The sequence below is a fragment of the Nuphar pumila genome, chromosome 5 (assembly GCF_984573655.1).
Source record: "Nuphar pumila chromosome 5, dmNupPumi1.hap1.1, whole genome shotgun sequence".
Taxonomy (NCBI): domain Eukaryota; kingdom Viridiplantae; phylum Streptophyta; class Magnoliopsida; order Nymphaeales; family Nymphaeaceae; genus Nuphar; species Nuphar pumila.
This window is the reverse complement of record NC_143253.1, coordinates 20023206-20049954: the sequence shown is the minus strand read 5'-3', so window position 1 is coordinate 20049954 and position 26749 is coordinate 20023206. Positions and strand designations below refer to the sequence as shown.

At 35.7% G+C, this 26749-nt stretch overlaps 1 protein-coding gene across 2 annotated transcripts; it reads left to right on the top strand.

Moving 5' to 3' along the window:
- The first annotated feature begins 31 nt into the window (after nucleotides 1–31).
- Nucleotides 32–26749, top strand: LOC149837032 (serine/threonine-protein kinase STY13-like). 2 transcript variants are annotated; one of them, XM_090005770.1, is made up of 4 exons: nucleotides 32–258; nucleotides 395–482; nucleotides 750–1718; nucleotides 26052–26749. In XM_090005770.1, exons 3-4 carry the CDS (start codon nucleotides 847–849, stop codon nucleotides 26389–26391), a joined length of 1212 nt encoding a protein of 403 aa, XP_089861896.1. In that variant the 5' UTR covers nucleotides 32–258; nucleotides 395–482; nucleotides 750–846; the 3' UTR covers nucleotides 26392–26749. The 2 variants fall into 2 exon arrangements, with proteins under 2 accessions (XP_089861896.1, XP_089861895.1); XM_090005769.1 differs by having other exon boundaries at nucleotides 32–482.

Sequence of the window (26749 nt, the reverse complement as noted above, 5' to 3'; positions counted from 1 at the left end):
GAGAGTCAAAAAGAATGAAAGACCATGACTTGTTACTTGTCTTCCCCGTCTCCGTGTTTACCAGCCCCAAGACGTGCGCAAGAAGAAGAGAAACTCTGAGAGAGAGAGAGAGAATCCCACACATCGAGGAAGGCGAGTGAAGGGGGAAGAAACCCTAAATCCCTAAAAATCCACAACTGCCCCACCTCCCTCCTTTTCTTGCAATTCGCCGTCCTCTTCCGCCGATCGACGAGGAATTCTTTTTCCCATCTTCTCTCTGTAAGTCGAGCGTTTTCCTGTTCTTATTCCGTTGCTTCCCCTCCCCTTTTTGGGCCATTTGGGTGGAAAATTTTGGTGGTTGTTTGGGGTTTTAATTCCTCTTGATTGTGGTCGTGGGGTTTCTTGGACTTTTAAGGGTTTGGGGATTAAGAGATTGATGAAGATGATGCGTGGAGATCGTGATCGTTGAGGGGAAAGCGAGAGGAGGAAAGATTCTGATATCGGTAAAATTTCGGCCCGATTGATGAATTTCTCTTTCTTCTTTTCTCAGTAATTATTGCGTTTTTTCTTACCTCCTCCTTTGGTAGATTTGTCTGTATCTACTTGAATTATGCTTCTCATTTTCCTGAGAGAACTGTGACATTTCTTTGTTTTAGAGTTTGGAATATTGTTCATGCTGCTTAAGAGATCACTTCATTACTCTACTGATGAGTTATTGGCGGTCTTTTCTTCGTTTGCTTGTTTGTTTGTTTGTTGTTTTGGTGGGTAAGGTTTCCCTGTTGGGCGTCTATAAAGGGTAATCAGATGCTGAAAAAGCGCATGCTTTAATTTGCTGGTTTGCGGAAAAGAAGGAATATATAGAAGAAAATGGTGGAGGGTTCTAAATTTGGGGGTATTGGAAACAATGACAATTTCTTCGACTACCTCCGGCTGGGCGAGGGTTCACATATGTCAGTGGATAGCACGGGCAGTTTGCAGATGAATGCTGATGGTTCGCTTTCGAGGTCCATGGACAGCAGTGTTAGCTCGAACACCCCGCTAACGGCGAACATGATTGTAACTTACCCGAGCATTACCGGCATGAATGGGTCTGTTGGTCACAGTGTTCTTAGGCCTGGTATGGTCTCCCACACACTTGCCGAGGACGCATTGGCACGTGCGCTGATGGACAGTCGGTACCCTACTCAAGGTCTGGATCAGTACGACGAATGGACAATTGATTTGAGTAAGCTTATTATGGGTACCGCCTTTGCTCAAGGAGCATTTGGGAAGCTTTACAGGGGTACCTATAATGGTGAAGATGTGGCAATTAAGATATTGGAGAGGCCAGAGAACAGCCTGGAGAAAGCACAGTTGATGGAGCAACAGTTCACTCAGGAGGTAATGATGTTGGCGACTCTAAGGCACCCGAATATCGTGAGATTTATTGGGGCATGTAGAAAACCGATGGTCTGGTGTATTGTGACTGAGTATGCTAAGGGCGGGTCCGTCAGGCAGTTCTTGATGAAGAGGCAGAACAGGTCTGTGCCATTGAAGATAGCAGTTCAGCAGGCACTGGATGTAGCCAGGGGAATGGCATATGTGCATGGCTTGGGATTTATACACCGGGATCTCAAGTCAGACAACCTCTTGATAGCTACCGACAAATCGATCAAAATTGCAGATTTTGGGGTTGCAAGAATTGAGGTCCAGACTGATGGCATGACTCCTGAGACTGGGACATACCGCTGGATGGCACCGTAAGTGGAAAATGGGTGTTTGTTTTCTGATAGCTTGGATGTTGGCATTACATGTTCCGTATGTACATTTTAAATGTTGGATGCTATGTTGGATCACCAATATCGTAGCGGCTGCTTATTTTTCTTCACTCTAAGCCAATTTACTGCATTCTTAGGCCATTCTATTAGGATGTTGGTCAGTGCCATGGTAATTTATTAATTAAAGTACACTGTTTCCTCCATTCTTTGCTTTTCATGCCCCTTTGTTGAACCAACTCAAGCTTCTCGTAAGTACATTTTGTTTGGCATTAAGTAATGTGTGTGTGCTTGTCTTGATCTATCTTCCAAATGATGGCATTAGAATAAGTGATGTACAGGCATTACTAAGTCTTGAACCTACCATGTTGAGCATTACAACATTCTGATTTTCGAGAAACAGAAAAAAATATTATACCCAATTGTCCATACACTTGTATATTTCATATTGAGTTTTTTTTTGCTTTTTTTATTATTTATGGGTTTCACTATGTCTTTTTTGGATTTTCCTTAGGTTAGTACATGATAGGGTTTGTGGATTTTCCCCATAGTCACGAGGAGTGTTCAAGGTAATTTCTCGGCAAGGGTTTTTCTTGAAGACATTTTCAAAAAGTGTTTTTTCTCGGGAAAATTTCAGAAGCTATGAATAATAAAAGAGATAAGAAATAATAGGTTTTATAGTATTTTTCTTGCAAAAATATAAATAAACAATTATAAAATGTTTTAAAATACAAAAGAAACAAAAAAGATACTTAAAATATATGAAAAAGATGTTTTTTGAAGATCTCAGTAATATCTCAGGAGAATATCTCAATATTTTAGGTTTTGGCAATATTTTGAAAATATAGGCTGACCTTGAAAATTTGATAATATCAGCGATATCGATGACTATGATCTGGACAAGGCAATTTCTCATGGTATTATATGTTTTCCTCAATCTTTGGAAATCTCGGCTTTTGGGAAAGGTTAAACTATAATAAAATGATATAAAAAGACAAAAGCAAGTAGGTTTTGATTTTTTCTTTTGCAAACACATAAAGAAAAACTAAAAAAAAGAAGTTTGCAAAATGAAGAATAAAAATTAGACAACAGTCATATTTAAACCTTAGAGAAAGTTGTAAATCTTATCAATATGTTGAAGATATTTTTTGAGATTATCTTTTCATATTAAGAAATCAAGTTAAAAGGTAAAATGTGGCGATCTTTTGAAAATATCAATAGTTTGCCTACCGTGATGTGATATTATCACAATGTTTTCAACACTTAATTTTTTTGTTTTTGTTTTAAATAATATTCTTCTCTTAATCCTTATTTTGCCTATATTTGCAAAACTCTTTTACCTTTTCTTTAAAAACATTCCTTAAATATATTCCTTTCTTATTTTTTGTGGAGACAGGATCAGGTCAGAGGTGCCTTGGATGCCATTCATCCATTTGATGAACGGCAACCCAAAGACCATGGGTGGATAGTTTACCTCCTAGGTGGGTCCCACAAAAATTTCAGAGCCATTCTTCTTGCAGATGAACGACATCTAAAGCACAAAAAATGAACGATTGAGAAACAAGAAAAAATGGTGGTGTTTGGGTTGCTGTTCATCTAATAGATGAATGGCATCCCAGTATCGTCAGAGGTGACTCTGACCTGGTACAGTCTTCTTTTTTGTTATTCTATATGTCTGCATTTCTAAATGCCAGGATTTCTTCAGAACTTTTTTTATAGTCTTATCATATCCTACTGATATATGAGACTATGATAGAAAATAAATAAAATAGAAAGTACTCTGAAATTTTCCATGATAATATAAAAAGTATCCTGATATTTTACCTTTTAACAACAAATATTGTTATGTTTTTAAAATATTGATGATATCTATGACAATAATTTCCTTTATGAATCAAATTTTAGAGCTTAATAAAGTTGTTGATTTTGGTTGTATTATTGATATTAATTCATTTGACGTCATTTTGCTAAATTTTCTTAAGATATAAACTTTTGGAGTTAATGGATGTGCCACATTTCATATAACACCTCCAGTGAAAGATAGAACACTGGAGTTTGGCGTAGCATAGTAAGGTGACATTTGGTGTACTGTTTCTTTTTATATTGCTCTTAAGTTAACATAATTTAAATAAATTCGTGCCTATCTAATAAATAAAATAAGGACCTACCTCTAGTCCAAGTTGTGCTTTTTGGTGATGGAGAAATGATCTGGGAGTTGAAAAGTTTCTTTTAGTTCTTTAATTATATTGGTTATGCCTACTGATTAAAACAAATTGCAAAAATGGTAAAGATGAGTGATCGATGAAAGTAAGAAGGAAAAAAATAATGATGAAGTGGTGGGAAATGTTAACAACTGGTCTGTATTTTTTTTTCTTTTAACTGTCTCCATGAAACTTATATGATTACAAGAGATGATGGAGATTTATATCACGGCATTCTGCAAAGAAGATTAACCAACCAATATAGTTTCATTTCCAGGTAATAGGATCTGCATGCATGAAGTCCTTTGTGGTTTAATTTCCTAAGAAGTTCCTTTCTAAGTTTATCATAAATCTCCACTAACAAGGAAATATTCAATCATGAATCGCTAAGAAAGACAACATTCAATACTATTGTTACAGCATCAATTTGGAAGGGATGGATTTTTTGGATGCTTGAGAAAAAGAACTTGGTTGTATTATATTTATGGTGCAAAGAATATCAACCAATCAAAAATCGTTCTTTCCAAGTAATAGGATCTGCATACCTGCAGTGTACAGGCAGTTAAGTTCCCATGAAGTAAATCCCCACTAATAGGGAAAGTTTAGTCACAAATCTCTTAAAGACAAGATATTGAGAAAGATCTTTGCAACATTAATGTTGGAGAAAGAGCGAATTTTTGAAGAATGGAGAAAAGAACTTGTTGAAAGCATTTGGCGCTATTTATAATGAAGGAACCAATAATACAAATAGATGCCTCTTATGGGCTTACAAGAATACAAGAACTCCATGACCACTTATGGGTCAATACCAGAGTTACCGGAAGTGCCTAGGTAAGTGGGGAAGCGCCCTTCCCCGAAGTGCCCTTCGGAAGCGCAGAACATCGCGCTTCCAAAACTCGCGGGGAAGCGCCCTTTTTAAATGGGAAGCGCGCTTCCCTTTAATGGGAAGTGTGCTTCCCATCACGCTTCCCACGCACTTCCCCCATTTTTTCAAAATTTTTTGTATTTTAAAAATTTTTTTTTCGCTTCTCCTCGCTTCCTAGGTCGCTTCCGGTTCGCTTCCTAGGTCGCTTCCGAGACGATTCCCGATTCGCTCCTAAGTGGTCCCACGCTTCCCGCTTCTTAAAATTTTGAAAGTACCTCACTTCCCTCTCCCGCTTCCCGTATCGCTTCCCGCTCCCGCTTCCTCAACTAGCAACCATGGTCAATACAAAACTCATACACACAAGCCACTTACCGGCTTGAATCACAAGTCAAAAATAATGAATATTATTGAGAGATTGGGTGCTTGAGAAAGCAATACCCATCTACGGGGCCCCTATATATACACAAGGGAGAGCCAATATAGCCAAGGTTGTAAGTATCATATCGTTACCCCTCTAATGGCCTCTACACAAATGAGGGAGTCAGCCCTCAAGGGGTCTTTAAAACCTTAACAAAAAATATACGATTCAGACATTTTTTAAGTGTGGCATGTATCATATAATACATACTATATAGCTACGATATATACTCGTATCGCGATATGAGTGCGTATCATATCGATTTTCTTCATAGTAATGATAACTTTTGTACCGTATCATACCGTATGATACATACAACCTTTAATATAGTTGTTGGGAGCATCCCAACAACTATAAATATATAGGGTTGTCAATGGGTCGGGTTTGGTTCGGACTCAGGTGGAACCAGACCTGGCCCCGATTTTTGGGTATGGTATCGGGTCTGGACCTTGGTCTAATCGAACCCACCGTAAGAGAAACCATACCTGGACCCGATAAGAACGACATGAACCAGACCCGGGCCATACCCGGTAAAATACTATTTTTTTATTCATTTTTACATTGAAAATTTGCAAGTCTTAACCGGAACTCAGGTCGGGCTCGGGTATGGTATAAAATTTCACAAACTATACCCAAATCCATGTATTAATCAGACCTTTGGATCCGAACCTGGGTCTTCTTATTTATCAGCATAGCCGGACCCTATAGGGTTTGGTACGGGTCGGGTCTGGAAACCCAACCCGTTACACCCCTATAAATATAGCTGTTGGGATCTCCCAACAACTGTATTTGGGCAATGACAATATTTCTCATTACAAAAACAAGAATTTACAAAACAAAACAAAAAATATACAAAGACACTAGTGCCCCTAGCGGGCACAACCTATACAGTGAAAAGACTGAAATACCCCTATTGGGTATTACCTATTACATTGATATGAACATATGTATCATATATATTTGTATGTATATACATATATATCGGATGCAACTTAACACTATTGTATGTTGAAAGTTAATGCAGCAATAATGGTATTCAAGACCAAGGTTGTCATACCAAGAAGCGGAAGAGGGAAATGATACCGGAGGTGGAAGTGAGAAGCTAAACATTTTAATTTATAGGAAGCAAGAAACGAGAAATCAATTTGAAAGTAAAACGAGAATGAAAAGGAAGTGATATGGGAATAGAATCTGAAGTACAAATCAAAACTAAAATAGTAATGACTACTCTGAAATTTCATAGTTTTTAATATAGTTTTTTTTAACTTTTGTTAAAATCTAAAAATGATGATTACCCGTTTAGATAAAGCACACAGGAAGTGAGTAGAAAGCATGAGAAAAAACATATGGAAAATATGAAAAGAAGCGTGAGAGACACATATACACAGGATGCAGGAAAGCATATGAGAAGCATGAAATAATTGAAATTCCCTCCAAGCACCGGAAGCAAGGAGTACCGCGCTTCTGAATCAAGGTTCTAGGAAGCATGCTTCCATGATTCCATCTATTTAAGATGCCTTGGGTAACTCTGTTAAAGACAAACTGGTATTTGTATCATACTATTCTACTATTGCTTCTCATGTTTCATGTTATCCTCAAGCCTTGTGAATAAGGTCTCTTAGCATGGTTGTACTTGATAGATGCATAACTATACACGAAAATGGAACATTCATGCATGTGCCATCTGCTATAATTGTCTAAGAAAATGGCATGCCTTTGACATGGCGTAAACTAATTCAAACAATCTTTACTCAAGTTGCTAGAGACCAATTTTTTCTTGAGCAATAAAAATACTTTGTGTGAGCCATGATTAATCATTTGATGGGTGACAAGTGGATTTTTTTATTGTGGGACATTGAATATTTGATTCTTAAGGTGGTGCCTGTTAAAATGTATTGTATATGAGTTATTTTTGTATTATATATATATCTTAAGGATATATATGTCTTCTAATGTGTATGTAAACTAAAATACCCTTGGGGGTATTTCAGTAATTTCACCTTATGGCAAGTGAGCAAAAGACGAATACAAGCCAACTAAGGGCATACAAAAGCACAATGCAATGAGCACAACCACAAGTCCTTTTGAGACAACACAAGAGCACAAAGGTACAACACAACCACTAAGTGCATACAAGACATCAAAGAACTAAATAAAAGAAGTCAAAACATAAAAAATATTCATCTTATTGAGCATAAATGCTTAAGAGAAGCATTACATAAAATGGGGATAAGAGGTCCCTTATATACAAAAAGGATGAGCCAAAAGGGGGCTCACATCAAGTCGTTGGGAGCTCCCAACGGCTATAAATATAGCCGTTGGGATGCTTCCAATGACTCCAAGGGGTAAGACCTTAATACCCTTGGTCTTTGGGATAAAGATAACAAAATAAAAATAAATAAAAAAAGGAAAATCTGTCCCTAGAAGACAAAACCTATTACAAGAGAAAAAGATAAAAATACCCCTACAAGGTATTTACCTATTAAAGAGATAAATAAATATATATAATGTATGTACGTATTATATATATTACAATGATAAGAGAATATATATATATATATATATATATATATATATATATATATTACATACATATATCTTAACACCCTCTTTTAAATTTAAGCATATATGCATGTGATGGATTTAAGGCACTAGGGCACAATATAAAAATTTATATTTTATAAATAACAAGTATGCAATGAATCAAGAGTCTTTAATAAAAAATATACATCCACCAAAGATCTAAGTGGACCAGCAAGTCCATCAATAATGGCCAAGTACTAAAGTGAACCATGAGGGAAACACTTATAACACCCATAAAAAATAAGCACAAAAAAGTTTTTCATGATTTTTAACTTAATATTTAAATCCTATGCAAAACATGTAAGATAATGTTCATTAAAGAGTCATGAGACCAAGAAAATAATATAATCATAAGTATCACAAAAAAAGATCAACAAGAGAAACACCCAATATCATAACTATTGTCCCACAAAAGGACCATAAAAAGTGTTTATTAAAGTGAATGACTCCCATAAGAAATTATGGCACGAATAGACAATCAAATATCAATATAAAAATTATGTATTCATTAGCTTGATCATAATTTTTATCACTTCATAAGTTATTTTTACATAAGAATACACCAAGAGTAAAGAGAAAAATTAAACCGAAGTTTAATCAAAATTTCATAAGATCATACTTGTGAAAGACATGTAACACCATTATTTTAAAATGTCTCAAATTATTTTAAAATATATGACAATTTTTCAAAAATGAGCTAAACAAAGTTCAATAATAAATACGAACATGATTTGACATTTATAATGATGATTTGTTCAAATAAAGCATCTAAATGCCAACAATTCATGCTCAAGCATACAAGATCATATGCATATATGTCAAATAAAACAAGTTTTGAAAAAACTGAGCTTCAAAAATGATTTCATAAGAACATACATATATATAATTTCACAAGATCAAACAAATAAACCTTAAAAGATATTTAATAAAACAAGTCCAACGGTAATTTAAAACATTTAAAGTTTTTTAAATAAAAATAACAAATAATTAAAAACATTTAAAGTTTTTAGTTTTCAAAGAAAAATGAGTGCTTCCTCATGCATAATGCATGAGATAGATAATACAAGAAACACTTAAAGATATAAGATACATATCGGGTCAAGATTTTCCTTAAATCCAAGCCACACAATGATCATGAATCCTTCACGAAACACGAACTCGAATCAAAGAATCCCAAGATCCAAAAGAGGCAAAATGCCAAAAAGAGTTTTTTGTCTCTGATACCATGTAACGAAATGAGTGGAAGACAAATACAAACCAACTAACGGCATACAAAAGCACAATGCAACGTGCACAACCACAAGTCCATTTGGGACAACACAAGAGCACAAAGGCACAATATAATTATTAAGTGCATACACGACATCAAAGAACTAAATAGAAGAACACAAAACATTCTCAACAAAACGGATTAGCTGAAAAAAACATAAGCACATAATTGAAACTACTAGAACTCTTTTAATTGGAAAAGATGTTCCAAAACATTTTTGGGTTGAAGCATGCTTGATAGCCGTATATCTCATCAACCGACTCCCGTCATCATCTTAGCTTCAAAACATTTCTCCTTATGAAAAACTCTTTAACGTTTCTCTCAATTATCTTAGATTAAGACCTTTTTTATGCAAGTGTTTTGTTCTCACTGACAAAAAATGATAAACTCTCTCCCAAAGCTATACTGTGTGCTTTCTTTGGATATGGAGAAACTCAGAAGGGGTTTAGATGTCTTGATTTAAAAAATAACAAACTATATATATCCAAAAATGTTCGCGTTGCCTTAATGTAAGAGTGATTCTTCGTATGAGAATGATAGAGATGAAGAGCCTCAATTCAGTCAGTATGGTGAAAACATTGAGATTGAAAGACATAATATAATTCAATATAGAAGACCGTGATAATAATAGTCAACCAAATGACTTAGAAAGATACTATACTATGTCACATGGGTGCGGGTGCGAGGATGAGGCACTTTAAAAAACCTTGGGTGCAGGGGTGCGACGGGGCAAAAAAAAAAAAAAAAAAAAAAAAATATATATATATATATATATATATATATATATATATATATATATAATTTTGAAGTTTTAACCAGAGTTACCGGAAGCGCCTAGGCAAAAGGGGAAGCGCGCTTCGGAAGCGCGAAACGTCGCGCTTCCGAAGCGTGAGGGGAAGCGTCCCCCTTTTTTGGGAAGCGCGCTTCCCTTTTATGGGAAGCGCGTCCCCCTTTTATGGGAAACGCGCTTCCCATAAATGGGAAGCGCGCTTCCCCCACGCTTCCCCCACGCTTCCCCCTCGCTTCCCCCTCGCTTCCCCCATTTTTTCATTTTTTTTCGCTTCCCCTCGCTTCCGGTTCGCTTCCTAGGTCGTTTCCGAGACGGTTCGGAATTTTCTTCTAAGTTGTCCCACGCTTCCCCGCTTCCTAAATTTTTTAAAGTGCCTCGCTTCCCGCTCCCGCTTCCCGCTCCCGCTTCCTCGACTGGTAACTCTGGTTTTAACAGTTAACATTGTCATAATATCATTCATCATGCATGCAATATATCAAATTAACAATTCTAAAAATTTTATTCTACATCACAAAAACTAACACTGCAATTAAATCAACCTAAATATCAATCAAATAAGTAAAACAGAAAATAACTAAATTACATACCTAATAAAACAATATTTTTTTATCATTTTTACATTGAAAAATTGTGAGTCTTAATCGAAACTCAGGTCGGATCCGAGTGGTATAAAATTTCAAAAACTATACTTGGGTTCATGTATTAATCGGATATTCAGGTCTTGACCCAGGTCTTAATCGGGTCTTCTTATTTATCATCATACCCAAACCTTATAAGGTTTGGTCTGGGTAAACTCTAACCGTTGACACCCCTAAATCCAAGGGTTGATTCCTATTATTTTGAGGACGCTGAACGCATCCACGACGTAAGAACAACATTTTCATATATGTTCTAACTAGCGGTTCCTTACCGACGAGGGTAACAAATGTTGTCCTTTAATTAAGTAGACTAATGTATGCCTTATGTAATTAGGAGATTGCTAATCTGACCCAACGTTTTACAAGTGGGACTCACAAATGGGTGGGTTTGGTTGTAAACCCAGCGCTTTGCAGGATCCACTCTCCTTACCAGATGCAAAATAAAAAAAGTAAAACTTAAAGGAGAGGGGGAGGGCGGCAGGGGCCATCGGCCACCTGCCGGACTCCCTCCCGCAAACAAAGAGGGAGGAAGGCACGACAGGGGCCACCGGCCTCCTGCCGGCGAACACCGGGAGAGGGAGGAAGGAGAATACAAAGGGAGAAGTGGAGGAAGAGGAGCGTACCTGCGAGCTTCGGCCATCGTCGGGGTTGCGAGTGGCGTTGACGTCGGCGATCGCCGGAGGTCTACGATGAGGGAGAGGAGGAGGTGGCGTCGGGCTCCCCTGAGAGACGTCAGGAGGAGAGGAGGAGAGCGAGAGAGCAGAGGAGCGCGGGAGAGGAGAGGTCCGACGGAGGTCGGCGGCGGCGTCGGAGTCCGACGGAGAGATTGACGTCGGGGTTCGGCTGCGAAGTCGGGAGGAGAGGAAGAAAGGTTTAGAGCAAAAAGAATTTGCCCTAATCCTCTCTTCGCAGCTCTTTTATTGGGCAATTTTTTTTGAAGTCCAAAAATTGGACCAAAATGATCCTCAGTGCGTTGACCGCATGCGGGTGCGGCACCTGGTTTGTTACCTTAGAAAATCAACAAACTGAAATTGTTAGAATATCATATAGGACTTCTAGGCCACGTGATAAATTTGTTTCATAAGAATTATTTTCACCTCAATATAGGGCATGTCTAACTAGGATTTTGGCTTATTTTGAACGTAACATATAAACAAGCAAAAGAATATCTCGAATGGGTAAAATCTATGAATGAAGAATTAGGAGCAGTGTTTTAAAACTCGCCGAATCAACTCGTTGACTCGGCTCGGCCCTCCAGCGAGTCAACCCGGCAAGGCAAACTCGGTTTGCCAAAACTCGGGCTTGACTCGGCCTGACTCGGGCGAGTTCTGGGATGTTTGAAATTTGATTTTTGAGTTTCAAATTACTGTTTAGAAATATATAAGTACATATATTTTAACAAGGGTTACCCCCATATTTTTTATAAAAAAGAAAATAAAAATCATTTAAAGATAAAAAACCTTTTAAATCCATAGAATAAAATCGCCATGTTGTTCGAACTACTCTTCACCCTGTGCTATCAACTTATTCTAGCAAAATATTTTAAAGAAATGATTCTCACCTCACTATATATGGAGGGTCAAATGTGCCTATAGGAAGTCACATTTAGGTTTCATCATCCATTTGTTACGTGAACAAGCATTGTACAGATTCAAATATTAGTAGTCTTTTTATAGTTGTGCCATTAATATATTTCCTGCATAGTTTTCATACATGAGAAAATTGCTTATTTATGTTGATATTGGGCATTCTGTAAACTTTCAATATGCACATATATCCCTATTTTACATTTATGGATTTGTTAGAGAGGGAATTGAAACTTTTAAAACAAGCTAGCATATATGATTGGCCATTTTAGGAACCGTAGGTAGTAGCAGACTGAACTCATGGTGACCACATCCTCTAATTCAAGTCATGAATTAGTCAAAGTGCTTGTATAGAATCTATAGATATCAAATTCAAGCAAACCTCTATAGCTCTTTGCAATTTTTATATTCTTACAGACATTTAGAGACTATATGTTTACTCAAAAACATGGTTTGAGACAAATTATATATTGTTTTTCTTTTAAAATCAAAAGTTAACAAAACCCGGTCCGAGTCACCGAGTTGACCCACCGGGTCACGAGTCAATAAAGAACAAGTCGAGTTCTGAGTCACGGGTTTTAAAACCTTGATTAGGAGCACTCAAAAAATTCATGACTTAAAGTCTCTGATTTGCTTAAAAGTAAGAAAACTATAGGTGGTAGATGGGTGTATAAGGTTAAAACCAAGAGTGATGATACTTTTAAAATATTGATGTATACCATATATATACATATATATATATATGTGTGTGTGTGTTTTTCTGTGTTATCCAAAATACCATTAGGGGCATTTTGGTCATTTTCCTTTTCCGTAATCCCCTAGACTAATTTGGAATTAGTTTTCCTTTTATTTTAGTTAGGAAACTTTTTTATTTTTCTTATTTTTTACTTTTTTGGCCTTGTAAACCTTTTGACTAAAGTCAACATTTGACTTTAGTCAAAAAGGTAGAGAGAAGTTGGGTTCCCAACGACTCTCTCTCCTAGCTCTCCCTTCATGTATAAATATGGGGTAAACCCCCTTACAATGTATTCTTTTTTGTGTGAAGGGTTTTTACCCTCACTCTCTTAATAAAGATGTATTCTTTTAGCCTTTTGGCTTAACCCCTTTGTGAGTTTATGGCTTTGCACTTTATGTGCATTTGGTAACCCTTTAAATGGGTTTGTGTATTCACACTTTATGTGCGTGATTACTGGTTCATTTTTGAACCTATTGCATTCAAGATCATCTTTTAACATGGTATCAGAGCGAGGTTGTGATCAGGTTGTCTTTTGTTGCATCAGAAAGTGTGTCGCTCAAGAAACTTCAAAGAATGGTGAAGTATTCATTGTTTTTTCTCTTTCTTGAAGATTATTCGGTATGTAGTCTTTTTCTTAAAGTATCATGCATTATGAAACTATTTTCTTGCATGTGTTTTCTTTATCATTATGCTCTCTTTAAAAATCAAAATGTATTTTGCACATTTAGTGCTTGTGGTACTTGAACATTGATCTCTTACTTTTCACATATCATATTTCACTTGTTCGCATGTTTTAAAAATATCTTTGAATAATATTTTTTTTTAATTTGGTAAACTTGTTAGATATATGATTGCTCAAAAATGGGTCATATATCATGTTTATCTTTTAAATTTGATGTCAATCCTATTTAAACTCGTGTATGTTTTATTATTATGTTGACTTCAAGTATTAAAAGCTTTTTGTAAGGCCCCCTTTTGGGATTCAATATATTGTTCATATTTTCTCCATGCCTTTGTGTATGAGTATCCGTGCCGTTGTGCACACTTGTTTTTTTTTGGCATTGTGTTTATACACAAATACTCTTTTTATAGAATTTTTTACATAGATAAACATACATGGTTGTGATAAAATTCTTTGACTCTTTGAATTTAAATCTTACAAAATAACTTTGGTATTTTAAAAGTTATCTCTTGCGTATACACTTAACTTTGTTTGAAAACATGAATTACATATGTGTAGGAAGCTCTTAAAGAAAATTGGGTTGAGATTGAAAATTCTAGTATATGAAGGATTGTGATAATTCACATACTTCTCTACACATTCATCAATTACCCATAACATATAATAGTAATTTATGGTCCTCCAGGTAGTGATGTTTTTTTGTCTTCAATTATGTAAGATTGATGATTTTTGTATAATTGTTTCATGATTGACTTATAAGTTAACTTCTAAAATTACATATATTTTCTTGATAAATAAGTATTATTGGTATTTGATTAATGCACTTAACTCTCATTTGAAACCTAATCTTTTTTTTGAGGACCTCTCAGAGTCTTGTTTATGTGTCTTAGTGCACTTTTTAATTGATATATGAATTTGGTAATTCTTGAATATGAATATCTCACATTTGAATTAAGTCTTTGTCTTTCTTTTTTGTATGAACCCTAAGTGGTTCTTGTTAGTGATAACTATTTATGAGAATTCTGCGATCCTTGTGGAAAGAAGGATTGTAAAGGTCCTTCAATGTTTTTGGTTTATTTAAGAATCTTGGTCATCTCTTTTGGAAAGTTTTTGTGGTAAGAATGTTGTATGAACCATTGTGTTCATTAAGAAAGATCTTTTAAAGAATTTTCCACATAATATAGAACCTTAGTATGCATTATTTGCCTAAAATTTCATATTGTGTTTATTGTATAATAAGATCTTTTGGTATAAAAGATTTCATTTTTGAAGAATGGATTATGTTTAGCTTAATCCTTTAGTTTCGATTTTCTTCTAATGATGCAAGTTTATAAACTTGTTCGTTCGTGTGTTAATTTTTCACAAGAGATTTTCAAACCTGTTGCTTGTATCACTTCTATTAAAGGGTGCGTACGTTGGCCGTAATATGTTCTCATTGAATTAAGCTTTTAAAACTCGCTGAGTCAACTCGCTGACTCGGCTGACTCGGCTCGGCCCTCCAACGAGTCAACCCGGCAAGGTAAACTCAGTTTGCCAAGACTCGGGCTGACTCGGCCTGACTCGGGCGAGTTCTGGGATGTTTGAAATTTGATTTTTTGGGTAGGGAGCAAGTTGTTGTTGCATCATTCTGGCATTTCTCCGAAAGCCATTAGTCCAATCTCACCTTTAAAAGTTCTTCTAATAGCCAATCCTTGATATTAGAAGCATTCTCTGAACCATCTAAAATTGAAGCTATAATTCCTTTCCATTGATTATCAACCACTTTTAACCGATCTGAGGATGCACCTTTTGATTCCATATTATTTTCTATTGAAGCATGTACACTTCCATGCAAAACCATCTGTGCAAATTTGACAAGCAATAACAATTCTTCTCTTGAGCTAGGTGTATCATGTTGTAGTGGATTATAGACCATAGGATAATTGTGAGGGTTAAAACGATACTCAAACTCTCTTATTTCACTGCAGGATTCTTTATTTCCAGAAGTGATACAAAATGAGACCTTTCCAGTGACATGTGGAGGAGCCTGGCAACGAAGGACACCTTTATGTATAATCTCTATTGGAACTTCAATATCACCAAACATGCAACACCATGCAACACCAACACCATGTCAATATTTAATCCATCGAACTCATCTTACTAGTAATATCTTCATCAAGCCCACCATATTGTTGCATCATAGAGCCTGTATATGAGTTTATTATCTCTTGTTTACTGAAAAACATGGTTTGAGACAAATTATATATTGTTTTCTTTTAAAATCAAAAGTTAACAAAACCCGGTCCGAGTCACCGAGTTGACCCGCCGAGTCACGAGTCAATAAAGAACGAGTCGAGTCCCGAGTCACGGGTTTTAAAACCTTGCATTGAATTGCACTTGTTGAGCATATAGTTGCATAATTAAAGCTTGGTTTTATTCTTGGATTATCCCAAAATAGTTCCTTCACACAACATTACGTATTCGAAAAAATGTTGTTTTTAATAGAGTATTCTTTGCCTTTTTATGGCACTCTTATTGTCCATCACAGGTTATTTAATGCATTACTTTTTGGCCGTATTATTGTTATATCAGAGATGTTGAGGTGAGTTATGGGCACCTCGGTTTAGGTCAATTTTGGTTGTCACATGTGGTTTGACTCAAACTGATTATTTTATGTTCTCTGATTATGAGTGTGTGGTATCACTCGGTTTCTCTTTGGCCATTGATTTCACTATGGATGCTCCTTATTATGAGTACCTATGATGGATATATATTGTTTTTGAAACCATAGTGTTTCGAAATATATTTAAAATTGTCAATTTTATTTGCATTAGTATTTGACATTACAAGTCTTCTTACCTCTTGACTTTCTCCTTCTATGCCTACTATCTAAGTGTTACCTTACGTAGACAAGAAATGTTGTTCATACCTTCGTGTGTTTTTAGCCTTTTGTTGGCTTTGTTCTCTTGATCTAGTAGTTGATACACTTGTTTTGAATGTCATTATATGTAGACAAGGCTTGTTGTTTCACACCATTGTGTGTGATGTTGGCCCATGGTTGACTTTTGTGTTTTTGTTTTAATCGCTGATACACTCATTTCAAGTATCATTTTATGTAGATAAGAGATGTTTTGTCACACCTCCGTGTGTGTTTTAGTCCATGATTGGCTTTGTACTCTTGTTCTAGTCGCTGAACATACTTGATTTTGAGTGTTACTACATGTAGACAAGAGATGTATGTTCACACTTTTGTATGTGACTTTTAGCTCATGGTTGACTGTTGTACTCTTGCTCTAGTCGTTGATACACTCACTTCAAGTATCATTATATGTAGACAAGAGGTGTTTATACGCATTTTCGTGTGTGTCTTTGGCCCGTTAGTGGCATTATATTTATGTTATTGTTCTAGTCGCTTATACACTTGATTTGTTGGTTTTAGAGGTCTAATGAGGTGACTGCTTGTAATGGATGAACTATTGTTGAGATCTGCAAAATTTCATGTTTATGGGAATGTGTAATTTGGTTTTCATTTGCATATGAGATTTTCTAATTCATGTTCATGTTTTATAGCACAATTTGTATGTGCACGTGTTCTTGTGTATCTAAGGATATATCTTTGTCTCATAAGTGGACTTGCATGTGTTCTTACCTTTGTTCTGGTGTAAGGTTCATACCTTTTCTTTTATCATTTAAGCATTTCCTTTGTAAAATCTTCTTTAAGAGAATTGATGTATTCAATAAACACTTGCCTCTTGTAAGCTCAAGTAATATACTTGATTGAAATGTGATTGATGCATGTCCATGAATGACTTATTTTAGCTACATGATATCGTATGCATATGCCCATAATGGCTTTTCAAGCCGTCATTCAATAAAGTTCATATTTTTTATGTGTTGCGTCTTTGAAAGCTTCTTGTGTTGTTCCTTCATGGACTATTTCGATATTCCTCATTGTGGGTTCTTGTTTGTCTATTATTGGACCGTGTGAATGCACTAAGCATTCTTATTATACATTTTTGCATACATTTTAAAATTCTCACTTTTACTCATTTTCAAGTATATGATCTTGAAATTTAGTCTATATGAGACTTCTTGAAAACACACTTTGCATGCATAAGTAATTATCTTATCTTGATGGATCATGTGTTTTAAATAAGATAATTATGCTTTTTTGATGTTTTCTTAATGTTATTTTCACATTCAACTTCATTAAAATGCAAAGATATCTTTTACTTGGATTTTTTTTTGTTCCACAGGTTCTTAAAGATGAGATAGAAGAAGTACCTTTGATAAGATCATAGAAGGTGCTTTGGGATGATCACCATTAAAGACAATTGGAGGAAGACTTTTTCAAATCTCAATGGCATCTTTACTAAAGACTCTTGAAGACTTGAGATTCTTCCTCTTGTATTCTTCAAAAATTTTTGTTTTCCCACACAAAGTTTAAGGGGGGGGGGTGTTAAAATATTGATCTACACTATATATATATATATATATATATATATATATATATTGTGTGTGTGTGTGTGTTTTTCTGTGTTATCCAAAATACCCATCAGGGGCATTTTGGTCATTTTTCTTTTCCGTAATCCCCTAGACTAACTAGGAATTAGTTCTCCTTTTATTTTAGTTAGAAAACTTTTTTATTTTTCTTATTTTTTACTTTTTTGGCCTTGTAAACGTTTTGACTAAAGTCAACATTTGACTTTAGTCAAAAAGGTAGAGAGACAGGCTCCCAACGACTCTAAATAGAGCCGTTGGGAGCCCAACGACTCTCTCTCCCTAGCTCTCCCTTCATGTATAAATATGGGGTAAACCCCCTTACAATGTATTCTTTTTTGTGTGAAGCTTTTTTACCCTCACTCTCTTAATAAAGATGTATTCTTTTAGCCTTTTGGCTTAACCCCTTTGTGGGTTTATGGGTTTGCACTTTATGTGCATTTGGTAACCCTTTAAATGGGTTTGTGTATTCACACTTTATGTGGGTGATTATTGGTTCCTTTTTTAACCTATTGCATTCATGATCATCTTTTAACAGATACCTTAGAAAAAAACAGGGCTCGATTAGTTGCCAAAGGGTGTATACAAGAATACATAATAGATTATGATGAGATATTTGCACCACTAGCCAGGATGACCTTAGTTAGGACTCTTATTGTTGCTGCTATTAAAGGTTGACCTATATACCAAATAGATGTTAAAAATGCATGTTTAAATGAAGATTTAAAAGAAGAGGTCTATATGGATTCACCTCCTGGATATGAAGTCCCCTCTAGTAAGGTTCTTTGATTCAGAAAAGCTCTTTATGGTTTGAAACATGCACCTAAAGCCTTGGTATGATCACTTTAGTTCTGTTATGCTAAGGCTTGGTTTTAATTTTTGTTATATTGATATTGCTATGTTTACTAAAAAATGTGATGCATGTATTGTTAGCATTCTCCTTTATGTTGATGATATAATCATTTCAGGTTAAGACAAATAGGGAGTAAAGGATATTAAATATATCTTCAAAAAATATTTTGAAATGACTGATCTTAGATTTCTCCGATTTTTTATTGGAATCGAGGTTGCTTACTCTCTTGGAGGATATTTGCCTTCTCAAACAAAGTTTGCTAATGATATTATTAACAAGTTAGGCATTACTGATGAAAAAAGGATGGACACATTTGAAGTTATTAACTGCAAGATGAAGATTAATGACAGGACACCTGGATGATCCTACTCCATATCGTCAAATGATTGACACTTTGACTTATTTAACTATTATTATGCCTGATATTGCGCATGCAGTTCATACTGCTAGCTAATTCCAACATTCTTCCATCACAGTTCACATGAGTGTTGTGATGAAAATTGTTATATATTTACAAACCTCTACCTCTAGAGGTTTTCTGTTATCCTCCTATTCCTTTCCGGAGTTGATTGTTTATTCTGACTCAGATTGGGGAGGAGATCCAAATGATCGATGCTCAACTACTGGTCTTTGTGTTTTTATAGGTGATTATCTGATGTCGTAGAAGTGCAAAAACAGTATAAAGGCTTTTTATCATCCACTGAAGCTGAGTACCGTGCAATGACTACGACAACATCAAAGATTGTTTGGTTGTGAAGATTACTTGAAGACATGAGTGTTCATCTTCAAACACCTTCCGGATTGTGTTGTGATAATAAGAGTGTGATATACATAGTTGGCAATCATACATTCCATAAAAGAACCAAGCATATCGAAATGGATTGCCACTACGTGCGTGAAGAATTTCTGAAGCACACCATCACTCTGCCTTATGTTACTTCTGAATGTCAACTAACGGACTTCTTCACCAAGGTGCTTTCATCACTTCGTTTTTATTTTCTTCTTGACAAACGTTCCGTGATCACACTGTAAGTTTGACGGAGGGTGTTAAAATCTATTGTATATGAGTCATTTTTGTATTATATATATCTTAAAGATATATATGTCTTCTAATGTGTATGTAAACTGAAATACTCCTTGGGGGTATTTCAGTAATTCCACATTGCGATTGGTGTTAATTCCATGAGGGACTGACGACCTCCTATTTTTTATTTATTTTTATCTTTTGTTTTTTTGTTCTTGTAATTAATGCAGGACAGCATTGGGTGTTGGCCCAACTAGCTGTTGGATTGGTACATGGAGTGCCTATTTAAAGGCACTCCTTTCCCTTGTAATTTCTAGGCTCTTGTGCTTGTGAGTGTGCACCCTTGTAGCCATTTTGTGGCATTGTATTTGTGCCCTTGTTTCATTACAGCACCATGTTGGACTAATATGTGAAAGGCATGATCTGCCCAATGCACAAATGTCCATAGCATGCAAGGGCTGCTAACATCATGTTGCAGATGGACATGTACACAATACCAAGGATTCTCATGCTATGAGGTTCTATTAACACCACAAGCACATTGGAAAGCTCCATCTTAGACCTTTTATTACTAAAGACTCCTTTTGCAATATTTCATTGAATTTGCAACCAAAAATTCTTAAAACTCCTTTTAACGCTTCTTATTTATCACCAACTTTATTGTGCTTGTATGGGTTTAAGACAAAAGGTCTATGGCCAATTAGCGTGCGTTTGAAAACACCGATGTTTTATCTGACAAGGATAAAAAGTTGGACCCTCGAGGTCTGACTTCTTACTGTGTTTTTGGGGATTTCTTTCCCTCAAAAACACCAAACAAAGCTGTCTCCTTTTACTGTTTGCGAGGCCCATTCAAAACAGTAAAAAAAGACCCTGATGATTGTCCTTAGTAAATATGCAATTTTTTTTAAACAAAAATGGTAATCATTCACAAGGGCATTTTGGCAAATTTGAGTAACAGAATCTACTTCATAGAATGCTTGTTATTTTAGATGCATTAAATTGATGGAACAAATCATCCATTATTACATGTATAGACTAAAACAATTAATTTTTCTTTTCCAAATTTGATAAAAGTTTATAAGGTTTTCCTTTTAAAGGTGCAATTATTTTCCTAGATATAGAAAGATTGGCATAGCATATAATTTGTACCCTTTAAATGTTAAAACTTTCTCAAACACTTAACATATCAGTTTTGTATTTGCTTCTTGTTGCTTTAAATTATTATTGCTAATTAGTTGAATAATTTAGTTTGTTGAGAATTAACTGAGGAAAACGTGAAACTTAATCCATGTTCTCAGGGTGGTTGCATCTTCAAGCACATCCACGTTCTTATGTCCTTTATGCATATGGACTTTATTGGTAACACAACCTGCATGATGCATGCATATTTGCCATCTAACATGCATCTTGAGTCTTGACATGATTATACATCACATCATTGTCATGTAACTCCTACCAGTCATTGACTTTATGCACGTGAATGCATTCACTCACATACATCATATCATGTTGCAATGATTTCCTATTCCTGTAATGTTATTTTTGCATAGGAGTGGAAAATGAACCGAGTTACTCATGAGCTCAGGAAAACAATTTTGATTACCTGAGCTCACTCTCATTCAAGAGGTTGTGGTTTAGGAGTATTGTGGCAATGCCCCTTTAGTTTGTCTTATTGTAAATTTTGAAAAATGTTATTTTTCAATAATTCATTATTAGGTGGAATTGAGCTTGAGTTCAAGTCTCCAAAAACTTGAGATTGAGATCGCAATGGTGATGGTGGTCAGATCTTCTATTTGAAGATTGATTACTTCCATAATTTAGAAAGAGCATGTTAATGACTCAAAACACATGTAATGAAGAGCTAACAACTTATTTTGATATGGTTATTTTGATTGAACATTGAATTCCCATGCTTTAGACCATATCTATAATATGGTTTCTATTTATATTTTATACTAAGTGAATCTGCAATAATTAGCATTTTAGTTGGTATGTATGTACGTGCATGCCATCAGTGAAAAGTCTAGGAAAATCCTGATATGATTGATTGTTACAGAATACTGAAATCATATAAATATTTTGATATCTACATGTCTAATTTTTCCATGCAGTTGGTGGATAAATATTTTTTAACTATTATGGTTGCCATTGTAATGAAATACAAGAGTGCACAATGTAAAACCCACTAAGGGTTACCACACACTTACAAGAGAGCACACAAACACAAAGCCACTTAAGGCAATACAAAAAAAGCCACTAAGGGCTAATACAAGATCACAATAATTAGCGCATTCACAGCCCACTAAAGGGACATGCAACACAAGTAAAAAATTAAATATTTTTATTAATTTGAATGCTAAAGAGAAGCATATGATACAAGAGGGCGATAATCCCCTATATATACACAAAAGGAGGAAAGAAGAGACTCAACTAGCCGTTGCGCTAGTCCAACGGCTAGTTGAGCTAGCTGGACCAGGCCAACGGCTAGAAGGAAAAAGGACAAAAATATATATACATATGATTGTATATATATATATATAAGAGAAAAAAATAACAACATATATTATTTAACTTCCATCTGGTGGTACATTGCAATATTTCAAATGTTGAATTGAGTGAGCAATTAATCAGCTTTCTTTATGTCCTAGAAGGAAACCAGATGCCAAATTGATCTATTGCTTTAAAATTTTGTGCAGCAATGGTTTCTTTGTGCTTATTTAAAACTATCATGATATTTTCTAAAAAACATTCTTATATTATAAATATCACCATATTTGTCGTGATATATATTACAGCTATAATATACTGAATTGTCTGAAAACATGAAAAGAAAATCTATTTTTTTTCTTAGTAATTGCTCATCTTTTTTCTTCCCATTTTCTGCAAGGATAAACAAGTTTTTGATAGTCTTGAAGTTATTCTGTTGCCAAGAACCTGAATTTGCCTAACTATAGTAGTAGATCAACCAAATCCAAATATGGGCCTTGCAAATTTAATGAATCAGAACTGTCAGGCTTTTAAGATTAGATTATCCTAATCAAGGTATTCAATGATCATTAATTATCCCAGCTCGTAGGCTCATGCATATCAGATTGGCAAAGATGTGGGATGAGGACAACTGCTTTTTCTCCTCAGTTGCACTACGCCTATGTAATGAGAAGCACTAGTCAGCCCTAGTCGGTAGACCCCTAAAAGGGCTAGTCGGGGACTAGTTGGACTAGTTGATATCTTAAATAAAAGAATACAAAAAATACAAAATTGTTAAAAACTAAGAACAAAGATGTATGTAACAAAATTAATCAACAAAAATGAGATAGACAAAATAAAACATGAATATGAGAACTATAAAAAATTCAAAGAATCAAATATATATATATATATATATATATATATATATCTTATACAATGTATATTATATTATACATACAGTACGATAAATAGTTCAAACATAAAATAAAACATGAATATGAGAATGATAAACCTACATATATATGTAAAAATAGAGTAAGAAAAAAATCCCTACTGCATAGGTGCCTAGGTGTAGGCGGTAGGCCATGCCTAAACCGACTAGGTGGCACTTTTGATTACAAAGACTTATGCCTATGTAGATAAAATACATGAGATATGGCAGTTATTTTGAGATACTATCTTGGCCTAAGGATCTCGGTTTTGAATCTACTAAGGGCAACACTTGCTTTACTGAAAAGAAGAAAAAAAGGAAAGAGGAGGTACAGCTGGTGTCTAGTCAATGCCTTAAAGTTGAAAAACACAAAATTATAGTATATGTAAATTTTTGTAAGTTAATAAGCTTCCAACTTAAATGATCATCCAAAAAAAGTGTATAACATAATTCTTGCATGTGTAAATATCTATGACATCACATCTTGTCTCATGCATTTTGCATCATATGCGCATATCATATAGATTTTCAGCTTTTCTAAGGATTAGATGAGTACATGCAACTTCTATGCTACATCACTTGAGTTGTGTAGGGCATATCTGTAACCACCAAATCCCATAGTATACCCAAGAATAAACTTCGAGAATAGCAATAGCCTACTAATCACTAATTCTAGGTGCCCAGTTGCTATGTGTAGACTCCAGCTGGAATTCTGACCAAAGGGCACCAGTACATGCATTACTTCCAGATTGGGTAAGAACTAAGAAGAATGCTTTATGATGCATCTATTGTGTTTTTTTTGGATAATCCAAGGGAACCACCAAAGCCCACCGGGAAGTACACCCAGCTTCGACCTTGAGGCGAGGGACACCACGCGTGGGTTTTGAACTTATGACGTCCCGTCAACTTGGTGACATTCATGAGTCTCCCCTACCAGATGAGGGAGCCCTTGTGGGCATGCATCTTTTATGTTGCTTCAAAGTGATCCTTCATTTTGTGAAAAGCCAATAATTCCATAATGTGTCATATTTATGTTGTTATTACATTCTTCCTTCTTTTTTTCCTAGGAAAAAGAAAAATGATGAAGTTACCAGGTTTAACATAATTCATTGCCAAAACCTGTGGTTAATATGAATTTCCAACTCATGATTGAAGTTTTTCCCAGTTTATTTATAATAAAGTAAATATTTTATTGTTCTTGGAGAATGTGGTATGGGAACATGATGATCATCATGGGACTGTGCCTTCCACTATAACTGTTTAGTAACATGACTTTGTTCTTTTCATTTGTTTGTTCTTTAGCTTCTGATGAGCTTCTTGCTGTCTGTGAGTGGGTCACCCTCATGCAATCAGCAAGAATGTATCTGCTCAAGTACTCTGTAGTACCTAACCATGTGGTTTAGATACTGCATGAAGTCACTTATGACTGGCTTGTTCGAGGTGATCTGACTATGCTTGAGCTTCCAGAACACACATTTTAGTTCATAGTTGGGTTCCAAGTAGGGGTGTCAACGGGTCGGGTTTACCGGACCAAACCCTATAGGGTTCAGGTATGGTGATAAATAAGAAGACCCGATTAAGGCCCTGGTCCGGACCCGAACCTCTGATTAATACATGTATCCGGGTATAGTTTGTGAAATTTTTTAGCAGACCTGGGCCCAACCCCGAGTTCCGATTAAGACCCACAATTTTTCAATGTAAAAATGATAAAAATATTATTTTACCGGATATGGTCCGGGTCTGGTTCATGTAGTTCTTATCGGGTCCGGGTATGGTTTCTCTTATAGTGGACCCGATTAGACCCAGTTCCGGACCTGATACCATACCCAAAAATCGGGTCCAAGCCTGGTTACACTGGGTCCGAACCAAACCCGACCCGTTGACACCCCTAGTTCCAATGTCTTTATATACTATTTAAATTGACAGAAGGGGTCTGTAGTTGAAGCTCTCCAATTTACTGTTTCCACAGTTCCTGATCAGTATTGTAGTTGGCCACTTTAATATCCCTGATGCGAAGGTTGACTGTCTCCATTGTTTTTCATAGGCCTAGATTACTTTGTGAATGGTTGCTATATGGGGCTGTGGAATTGGAATTTTGGATTAGATTGTAGGTTGCTAAACGCCCTTTGGCTATGTAACTGTTCCTCTAGGACATTATGAGCCTGTTGACATACTAACCATTTTAGAAATGTGTGGCTTTCAAAATTGGGTATTATCATGTTATTCTCAGTGATAGAGATGGCGTCGATTGCAACAAATGGCTGATATGATTCCAATATCCTGACAAATAAGTTATATTGTTGGAGATGACCACTGTCTCTCAGTCTTCAAAACGGCTCACCTTTTTGGCACAAGTCAAAACTATGATAACTTGAGTGTCGTGGGAACTCTGGAGTCTGAATCAACACAACCTCTTGGAATCAAGAGCTGGGTGAGCTTGCAATATATTGAGGACAGGTTGATTTAACTCTAAACTGCTTTTCAGGTTCAAGCTTCTGTATGTTGAAAAGCAAACAAAACAGATGATCTTCATTGCATTAACTTGTTTGAAATTATCCTTGTAATGGAGGTTTGACTTAGTTCTAGTAATATTTCAGAATGAATTTTCCATTGGTAGAATTAAGACTGCCTCCCAATCTTTTTCCCTGGTACTTGTTTTAAATCTATTATTAATTACTGACCTTGTTATCAGTTTGAGTGCATTGTTTTCATTGTTTGCTCTAATATTTGTCATCTTTCTGCTAATAATGTGTTTTTGAATTTAAAAAGGAATGTTCTGAATGTTTGCAGAGAGATGATCCAGCACAGGCCTTACACTCATAAAGTTGATGTCTACAGCTTTGGTATTGTCTTGTGGGAGCTCATAACAGGATCTCTTCCCTTTCAGAACATGACGGCAGTTCAGGCAGCATTTGCTGTTGTTAACAAAGGGGTGAGGCCGGCTATTCCCCATGATTGCCTTCCAGTGCTTAGCGAAATCATGACTCGATGCTGGGATGTGAATCCTGACGTGCGTCCACCGTTCACTGAGGTTGTCAAGATGCTTGACAATGCGCAGCGGGAAATCTTAACGACTGTCAGGAAAGCACGTTTTAGATGCTGCATGATGCAACCCATGACTCTGGACTAGTCATGCCCCCCCCAGTAGTAGTCGAATCCTGTGTATTTATCTTTTATTTTTCTTGTCTAGGCAAAGAATAACTTACTTCTGGCTCCCAGTTTCCAGTATTTACTGGTACCTCGTATCTACTGCTGCTTGTTTAATGTTTTTGTTAAGCTGTTGTTGAATAGAGATTTGATATGATCTTCTGCATAAGTGTGGTCATTGTTTCTTTCTTTCAGAATATTTTATCAAATCTCTGGTATCCTTACTGATAACAGAACAGGATATTCTGGATACTATGTTATGCAGATTTCTTACATTTCTTTATATCATGAGATAAGACAATGTTCATGATGCAATAGAAAAAGTATTATGTTTGCATGTT

Bases quoted from the DNA above. Each gene is read 5' to 3' on its own strand.
- LOC149837032 (XM_090005770.1), top strand. From the start codon at position 847: ATGGTGGAGGGTTCTAAATTTGGGGGTATTGGAAACAATGACAATTTC. The intron at 1,719-26,051 runs GTAAGTGGAAAA...GAATGTTTGCAG, and splicing joins ACATACCGCTGGATGGCACC to AGAGATGATCCAGCACAGGC.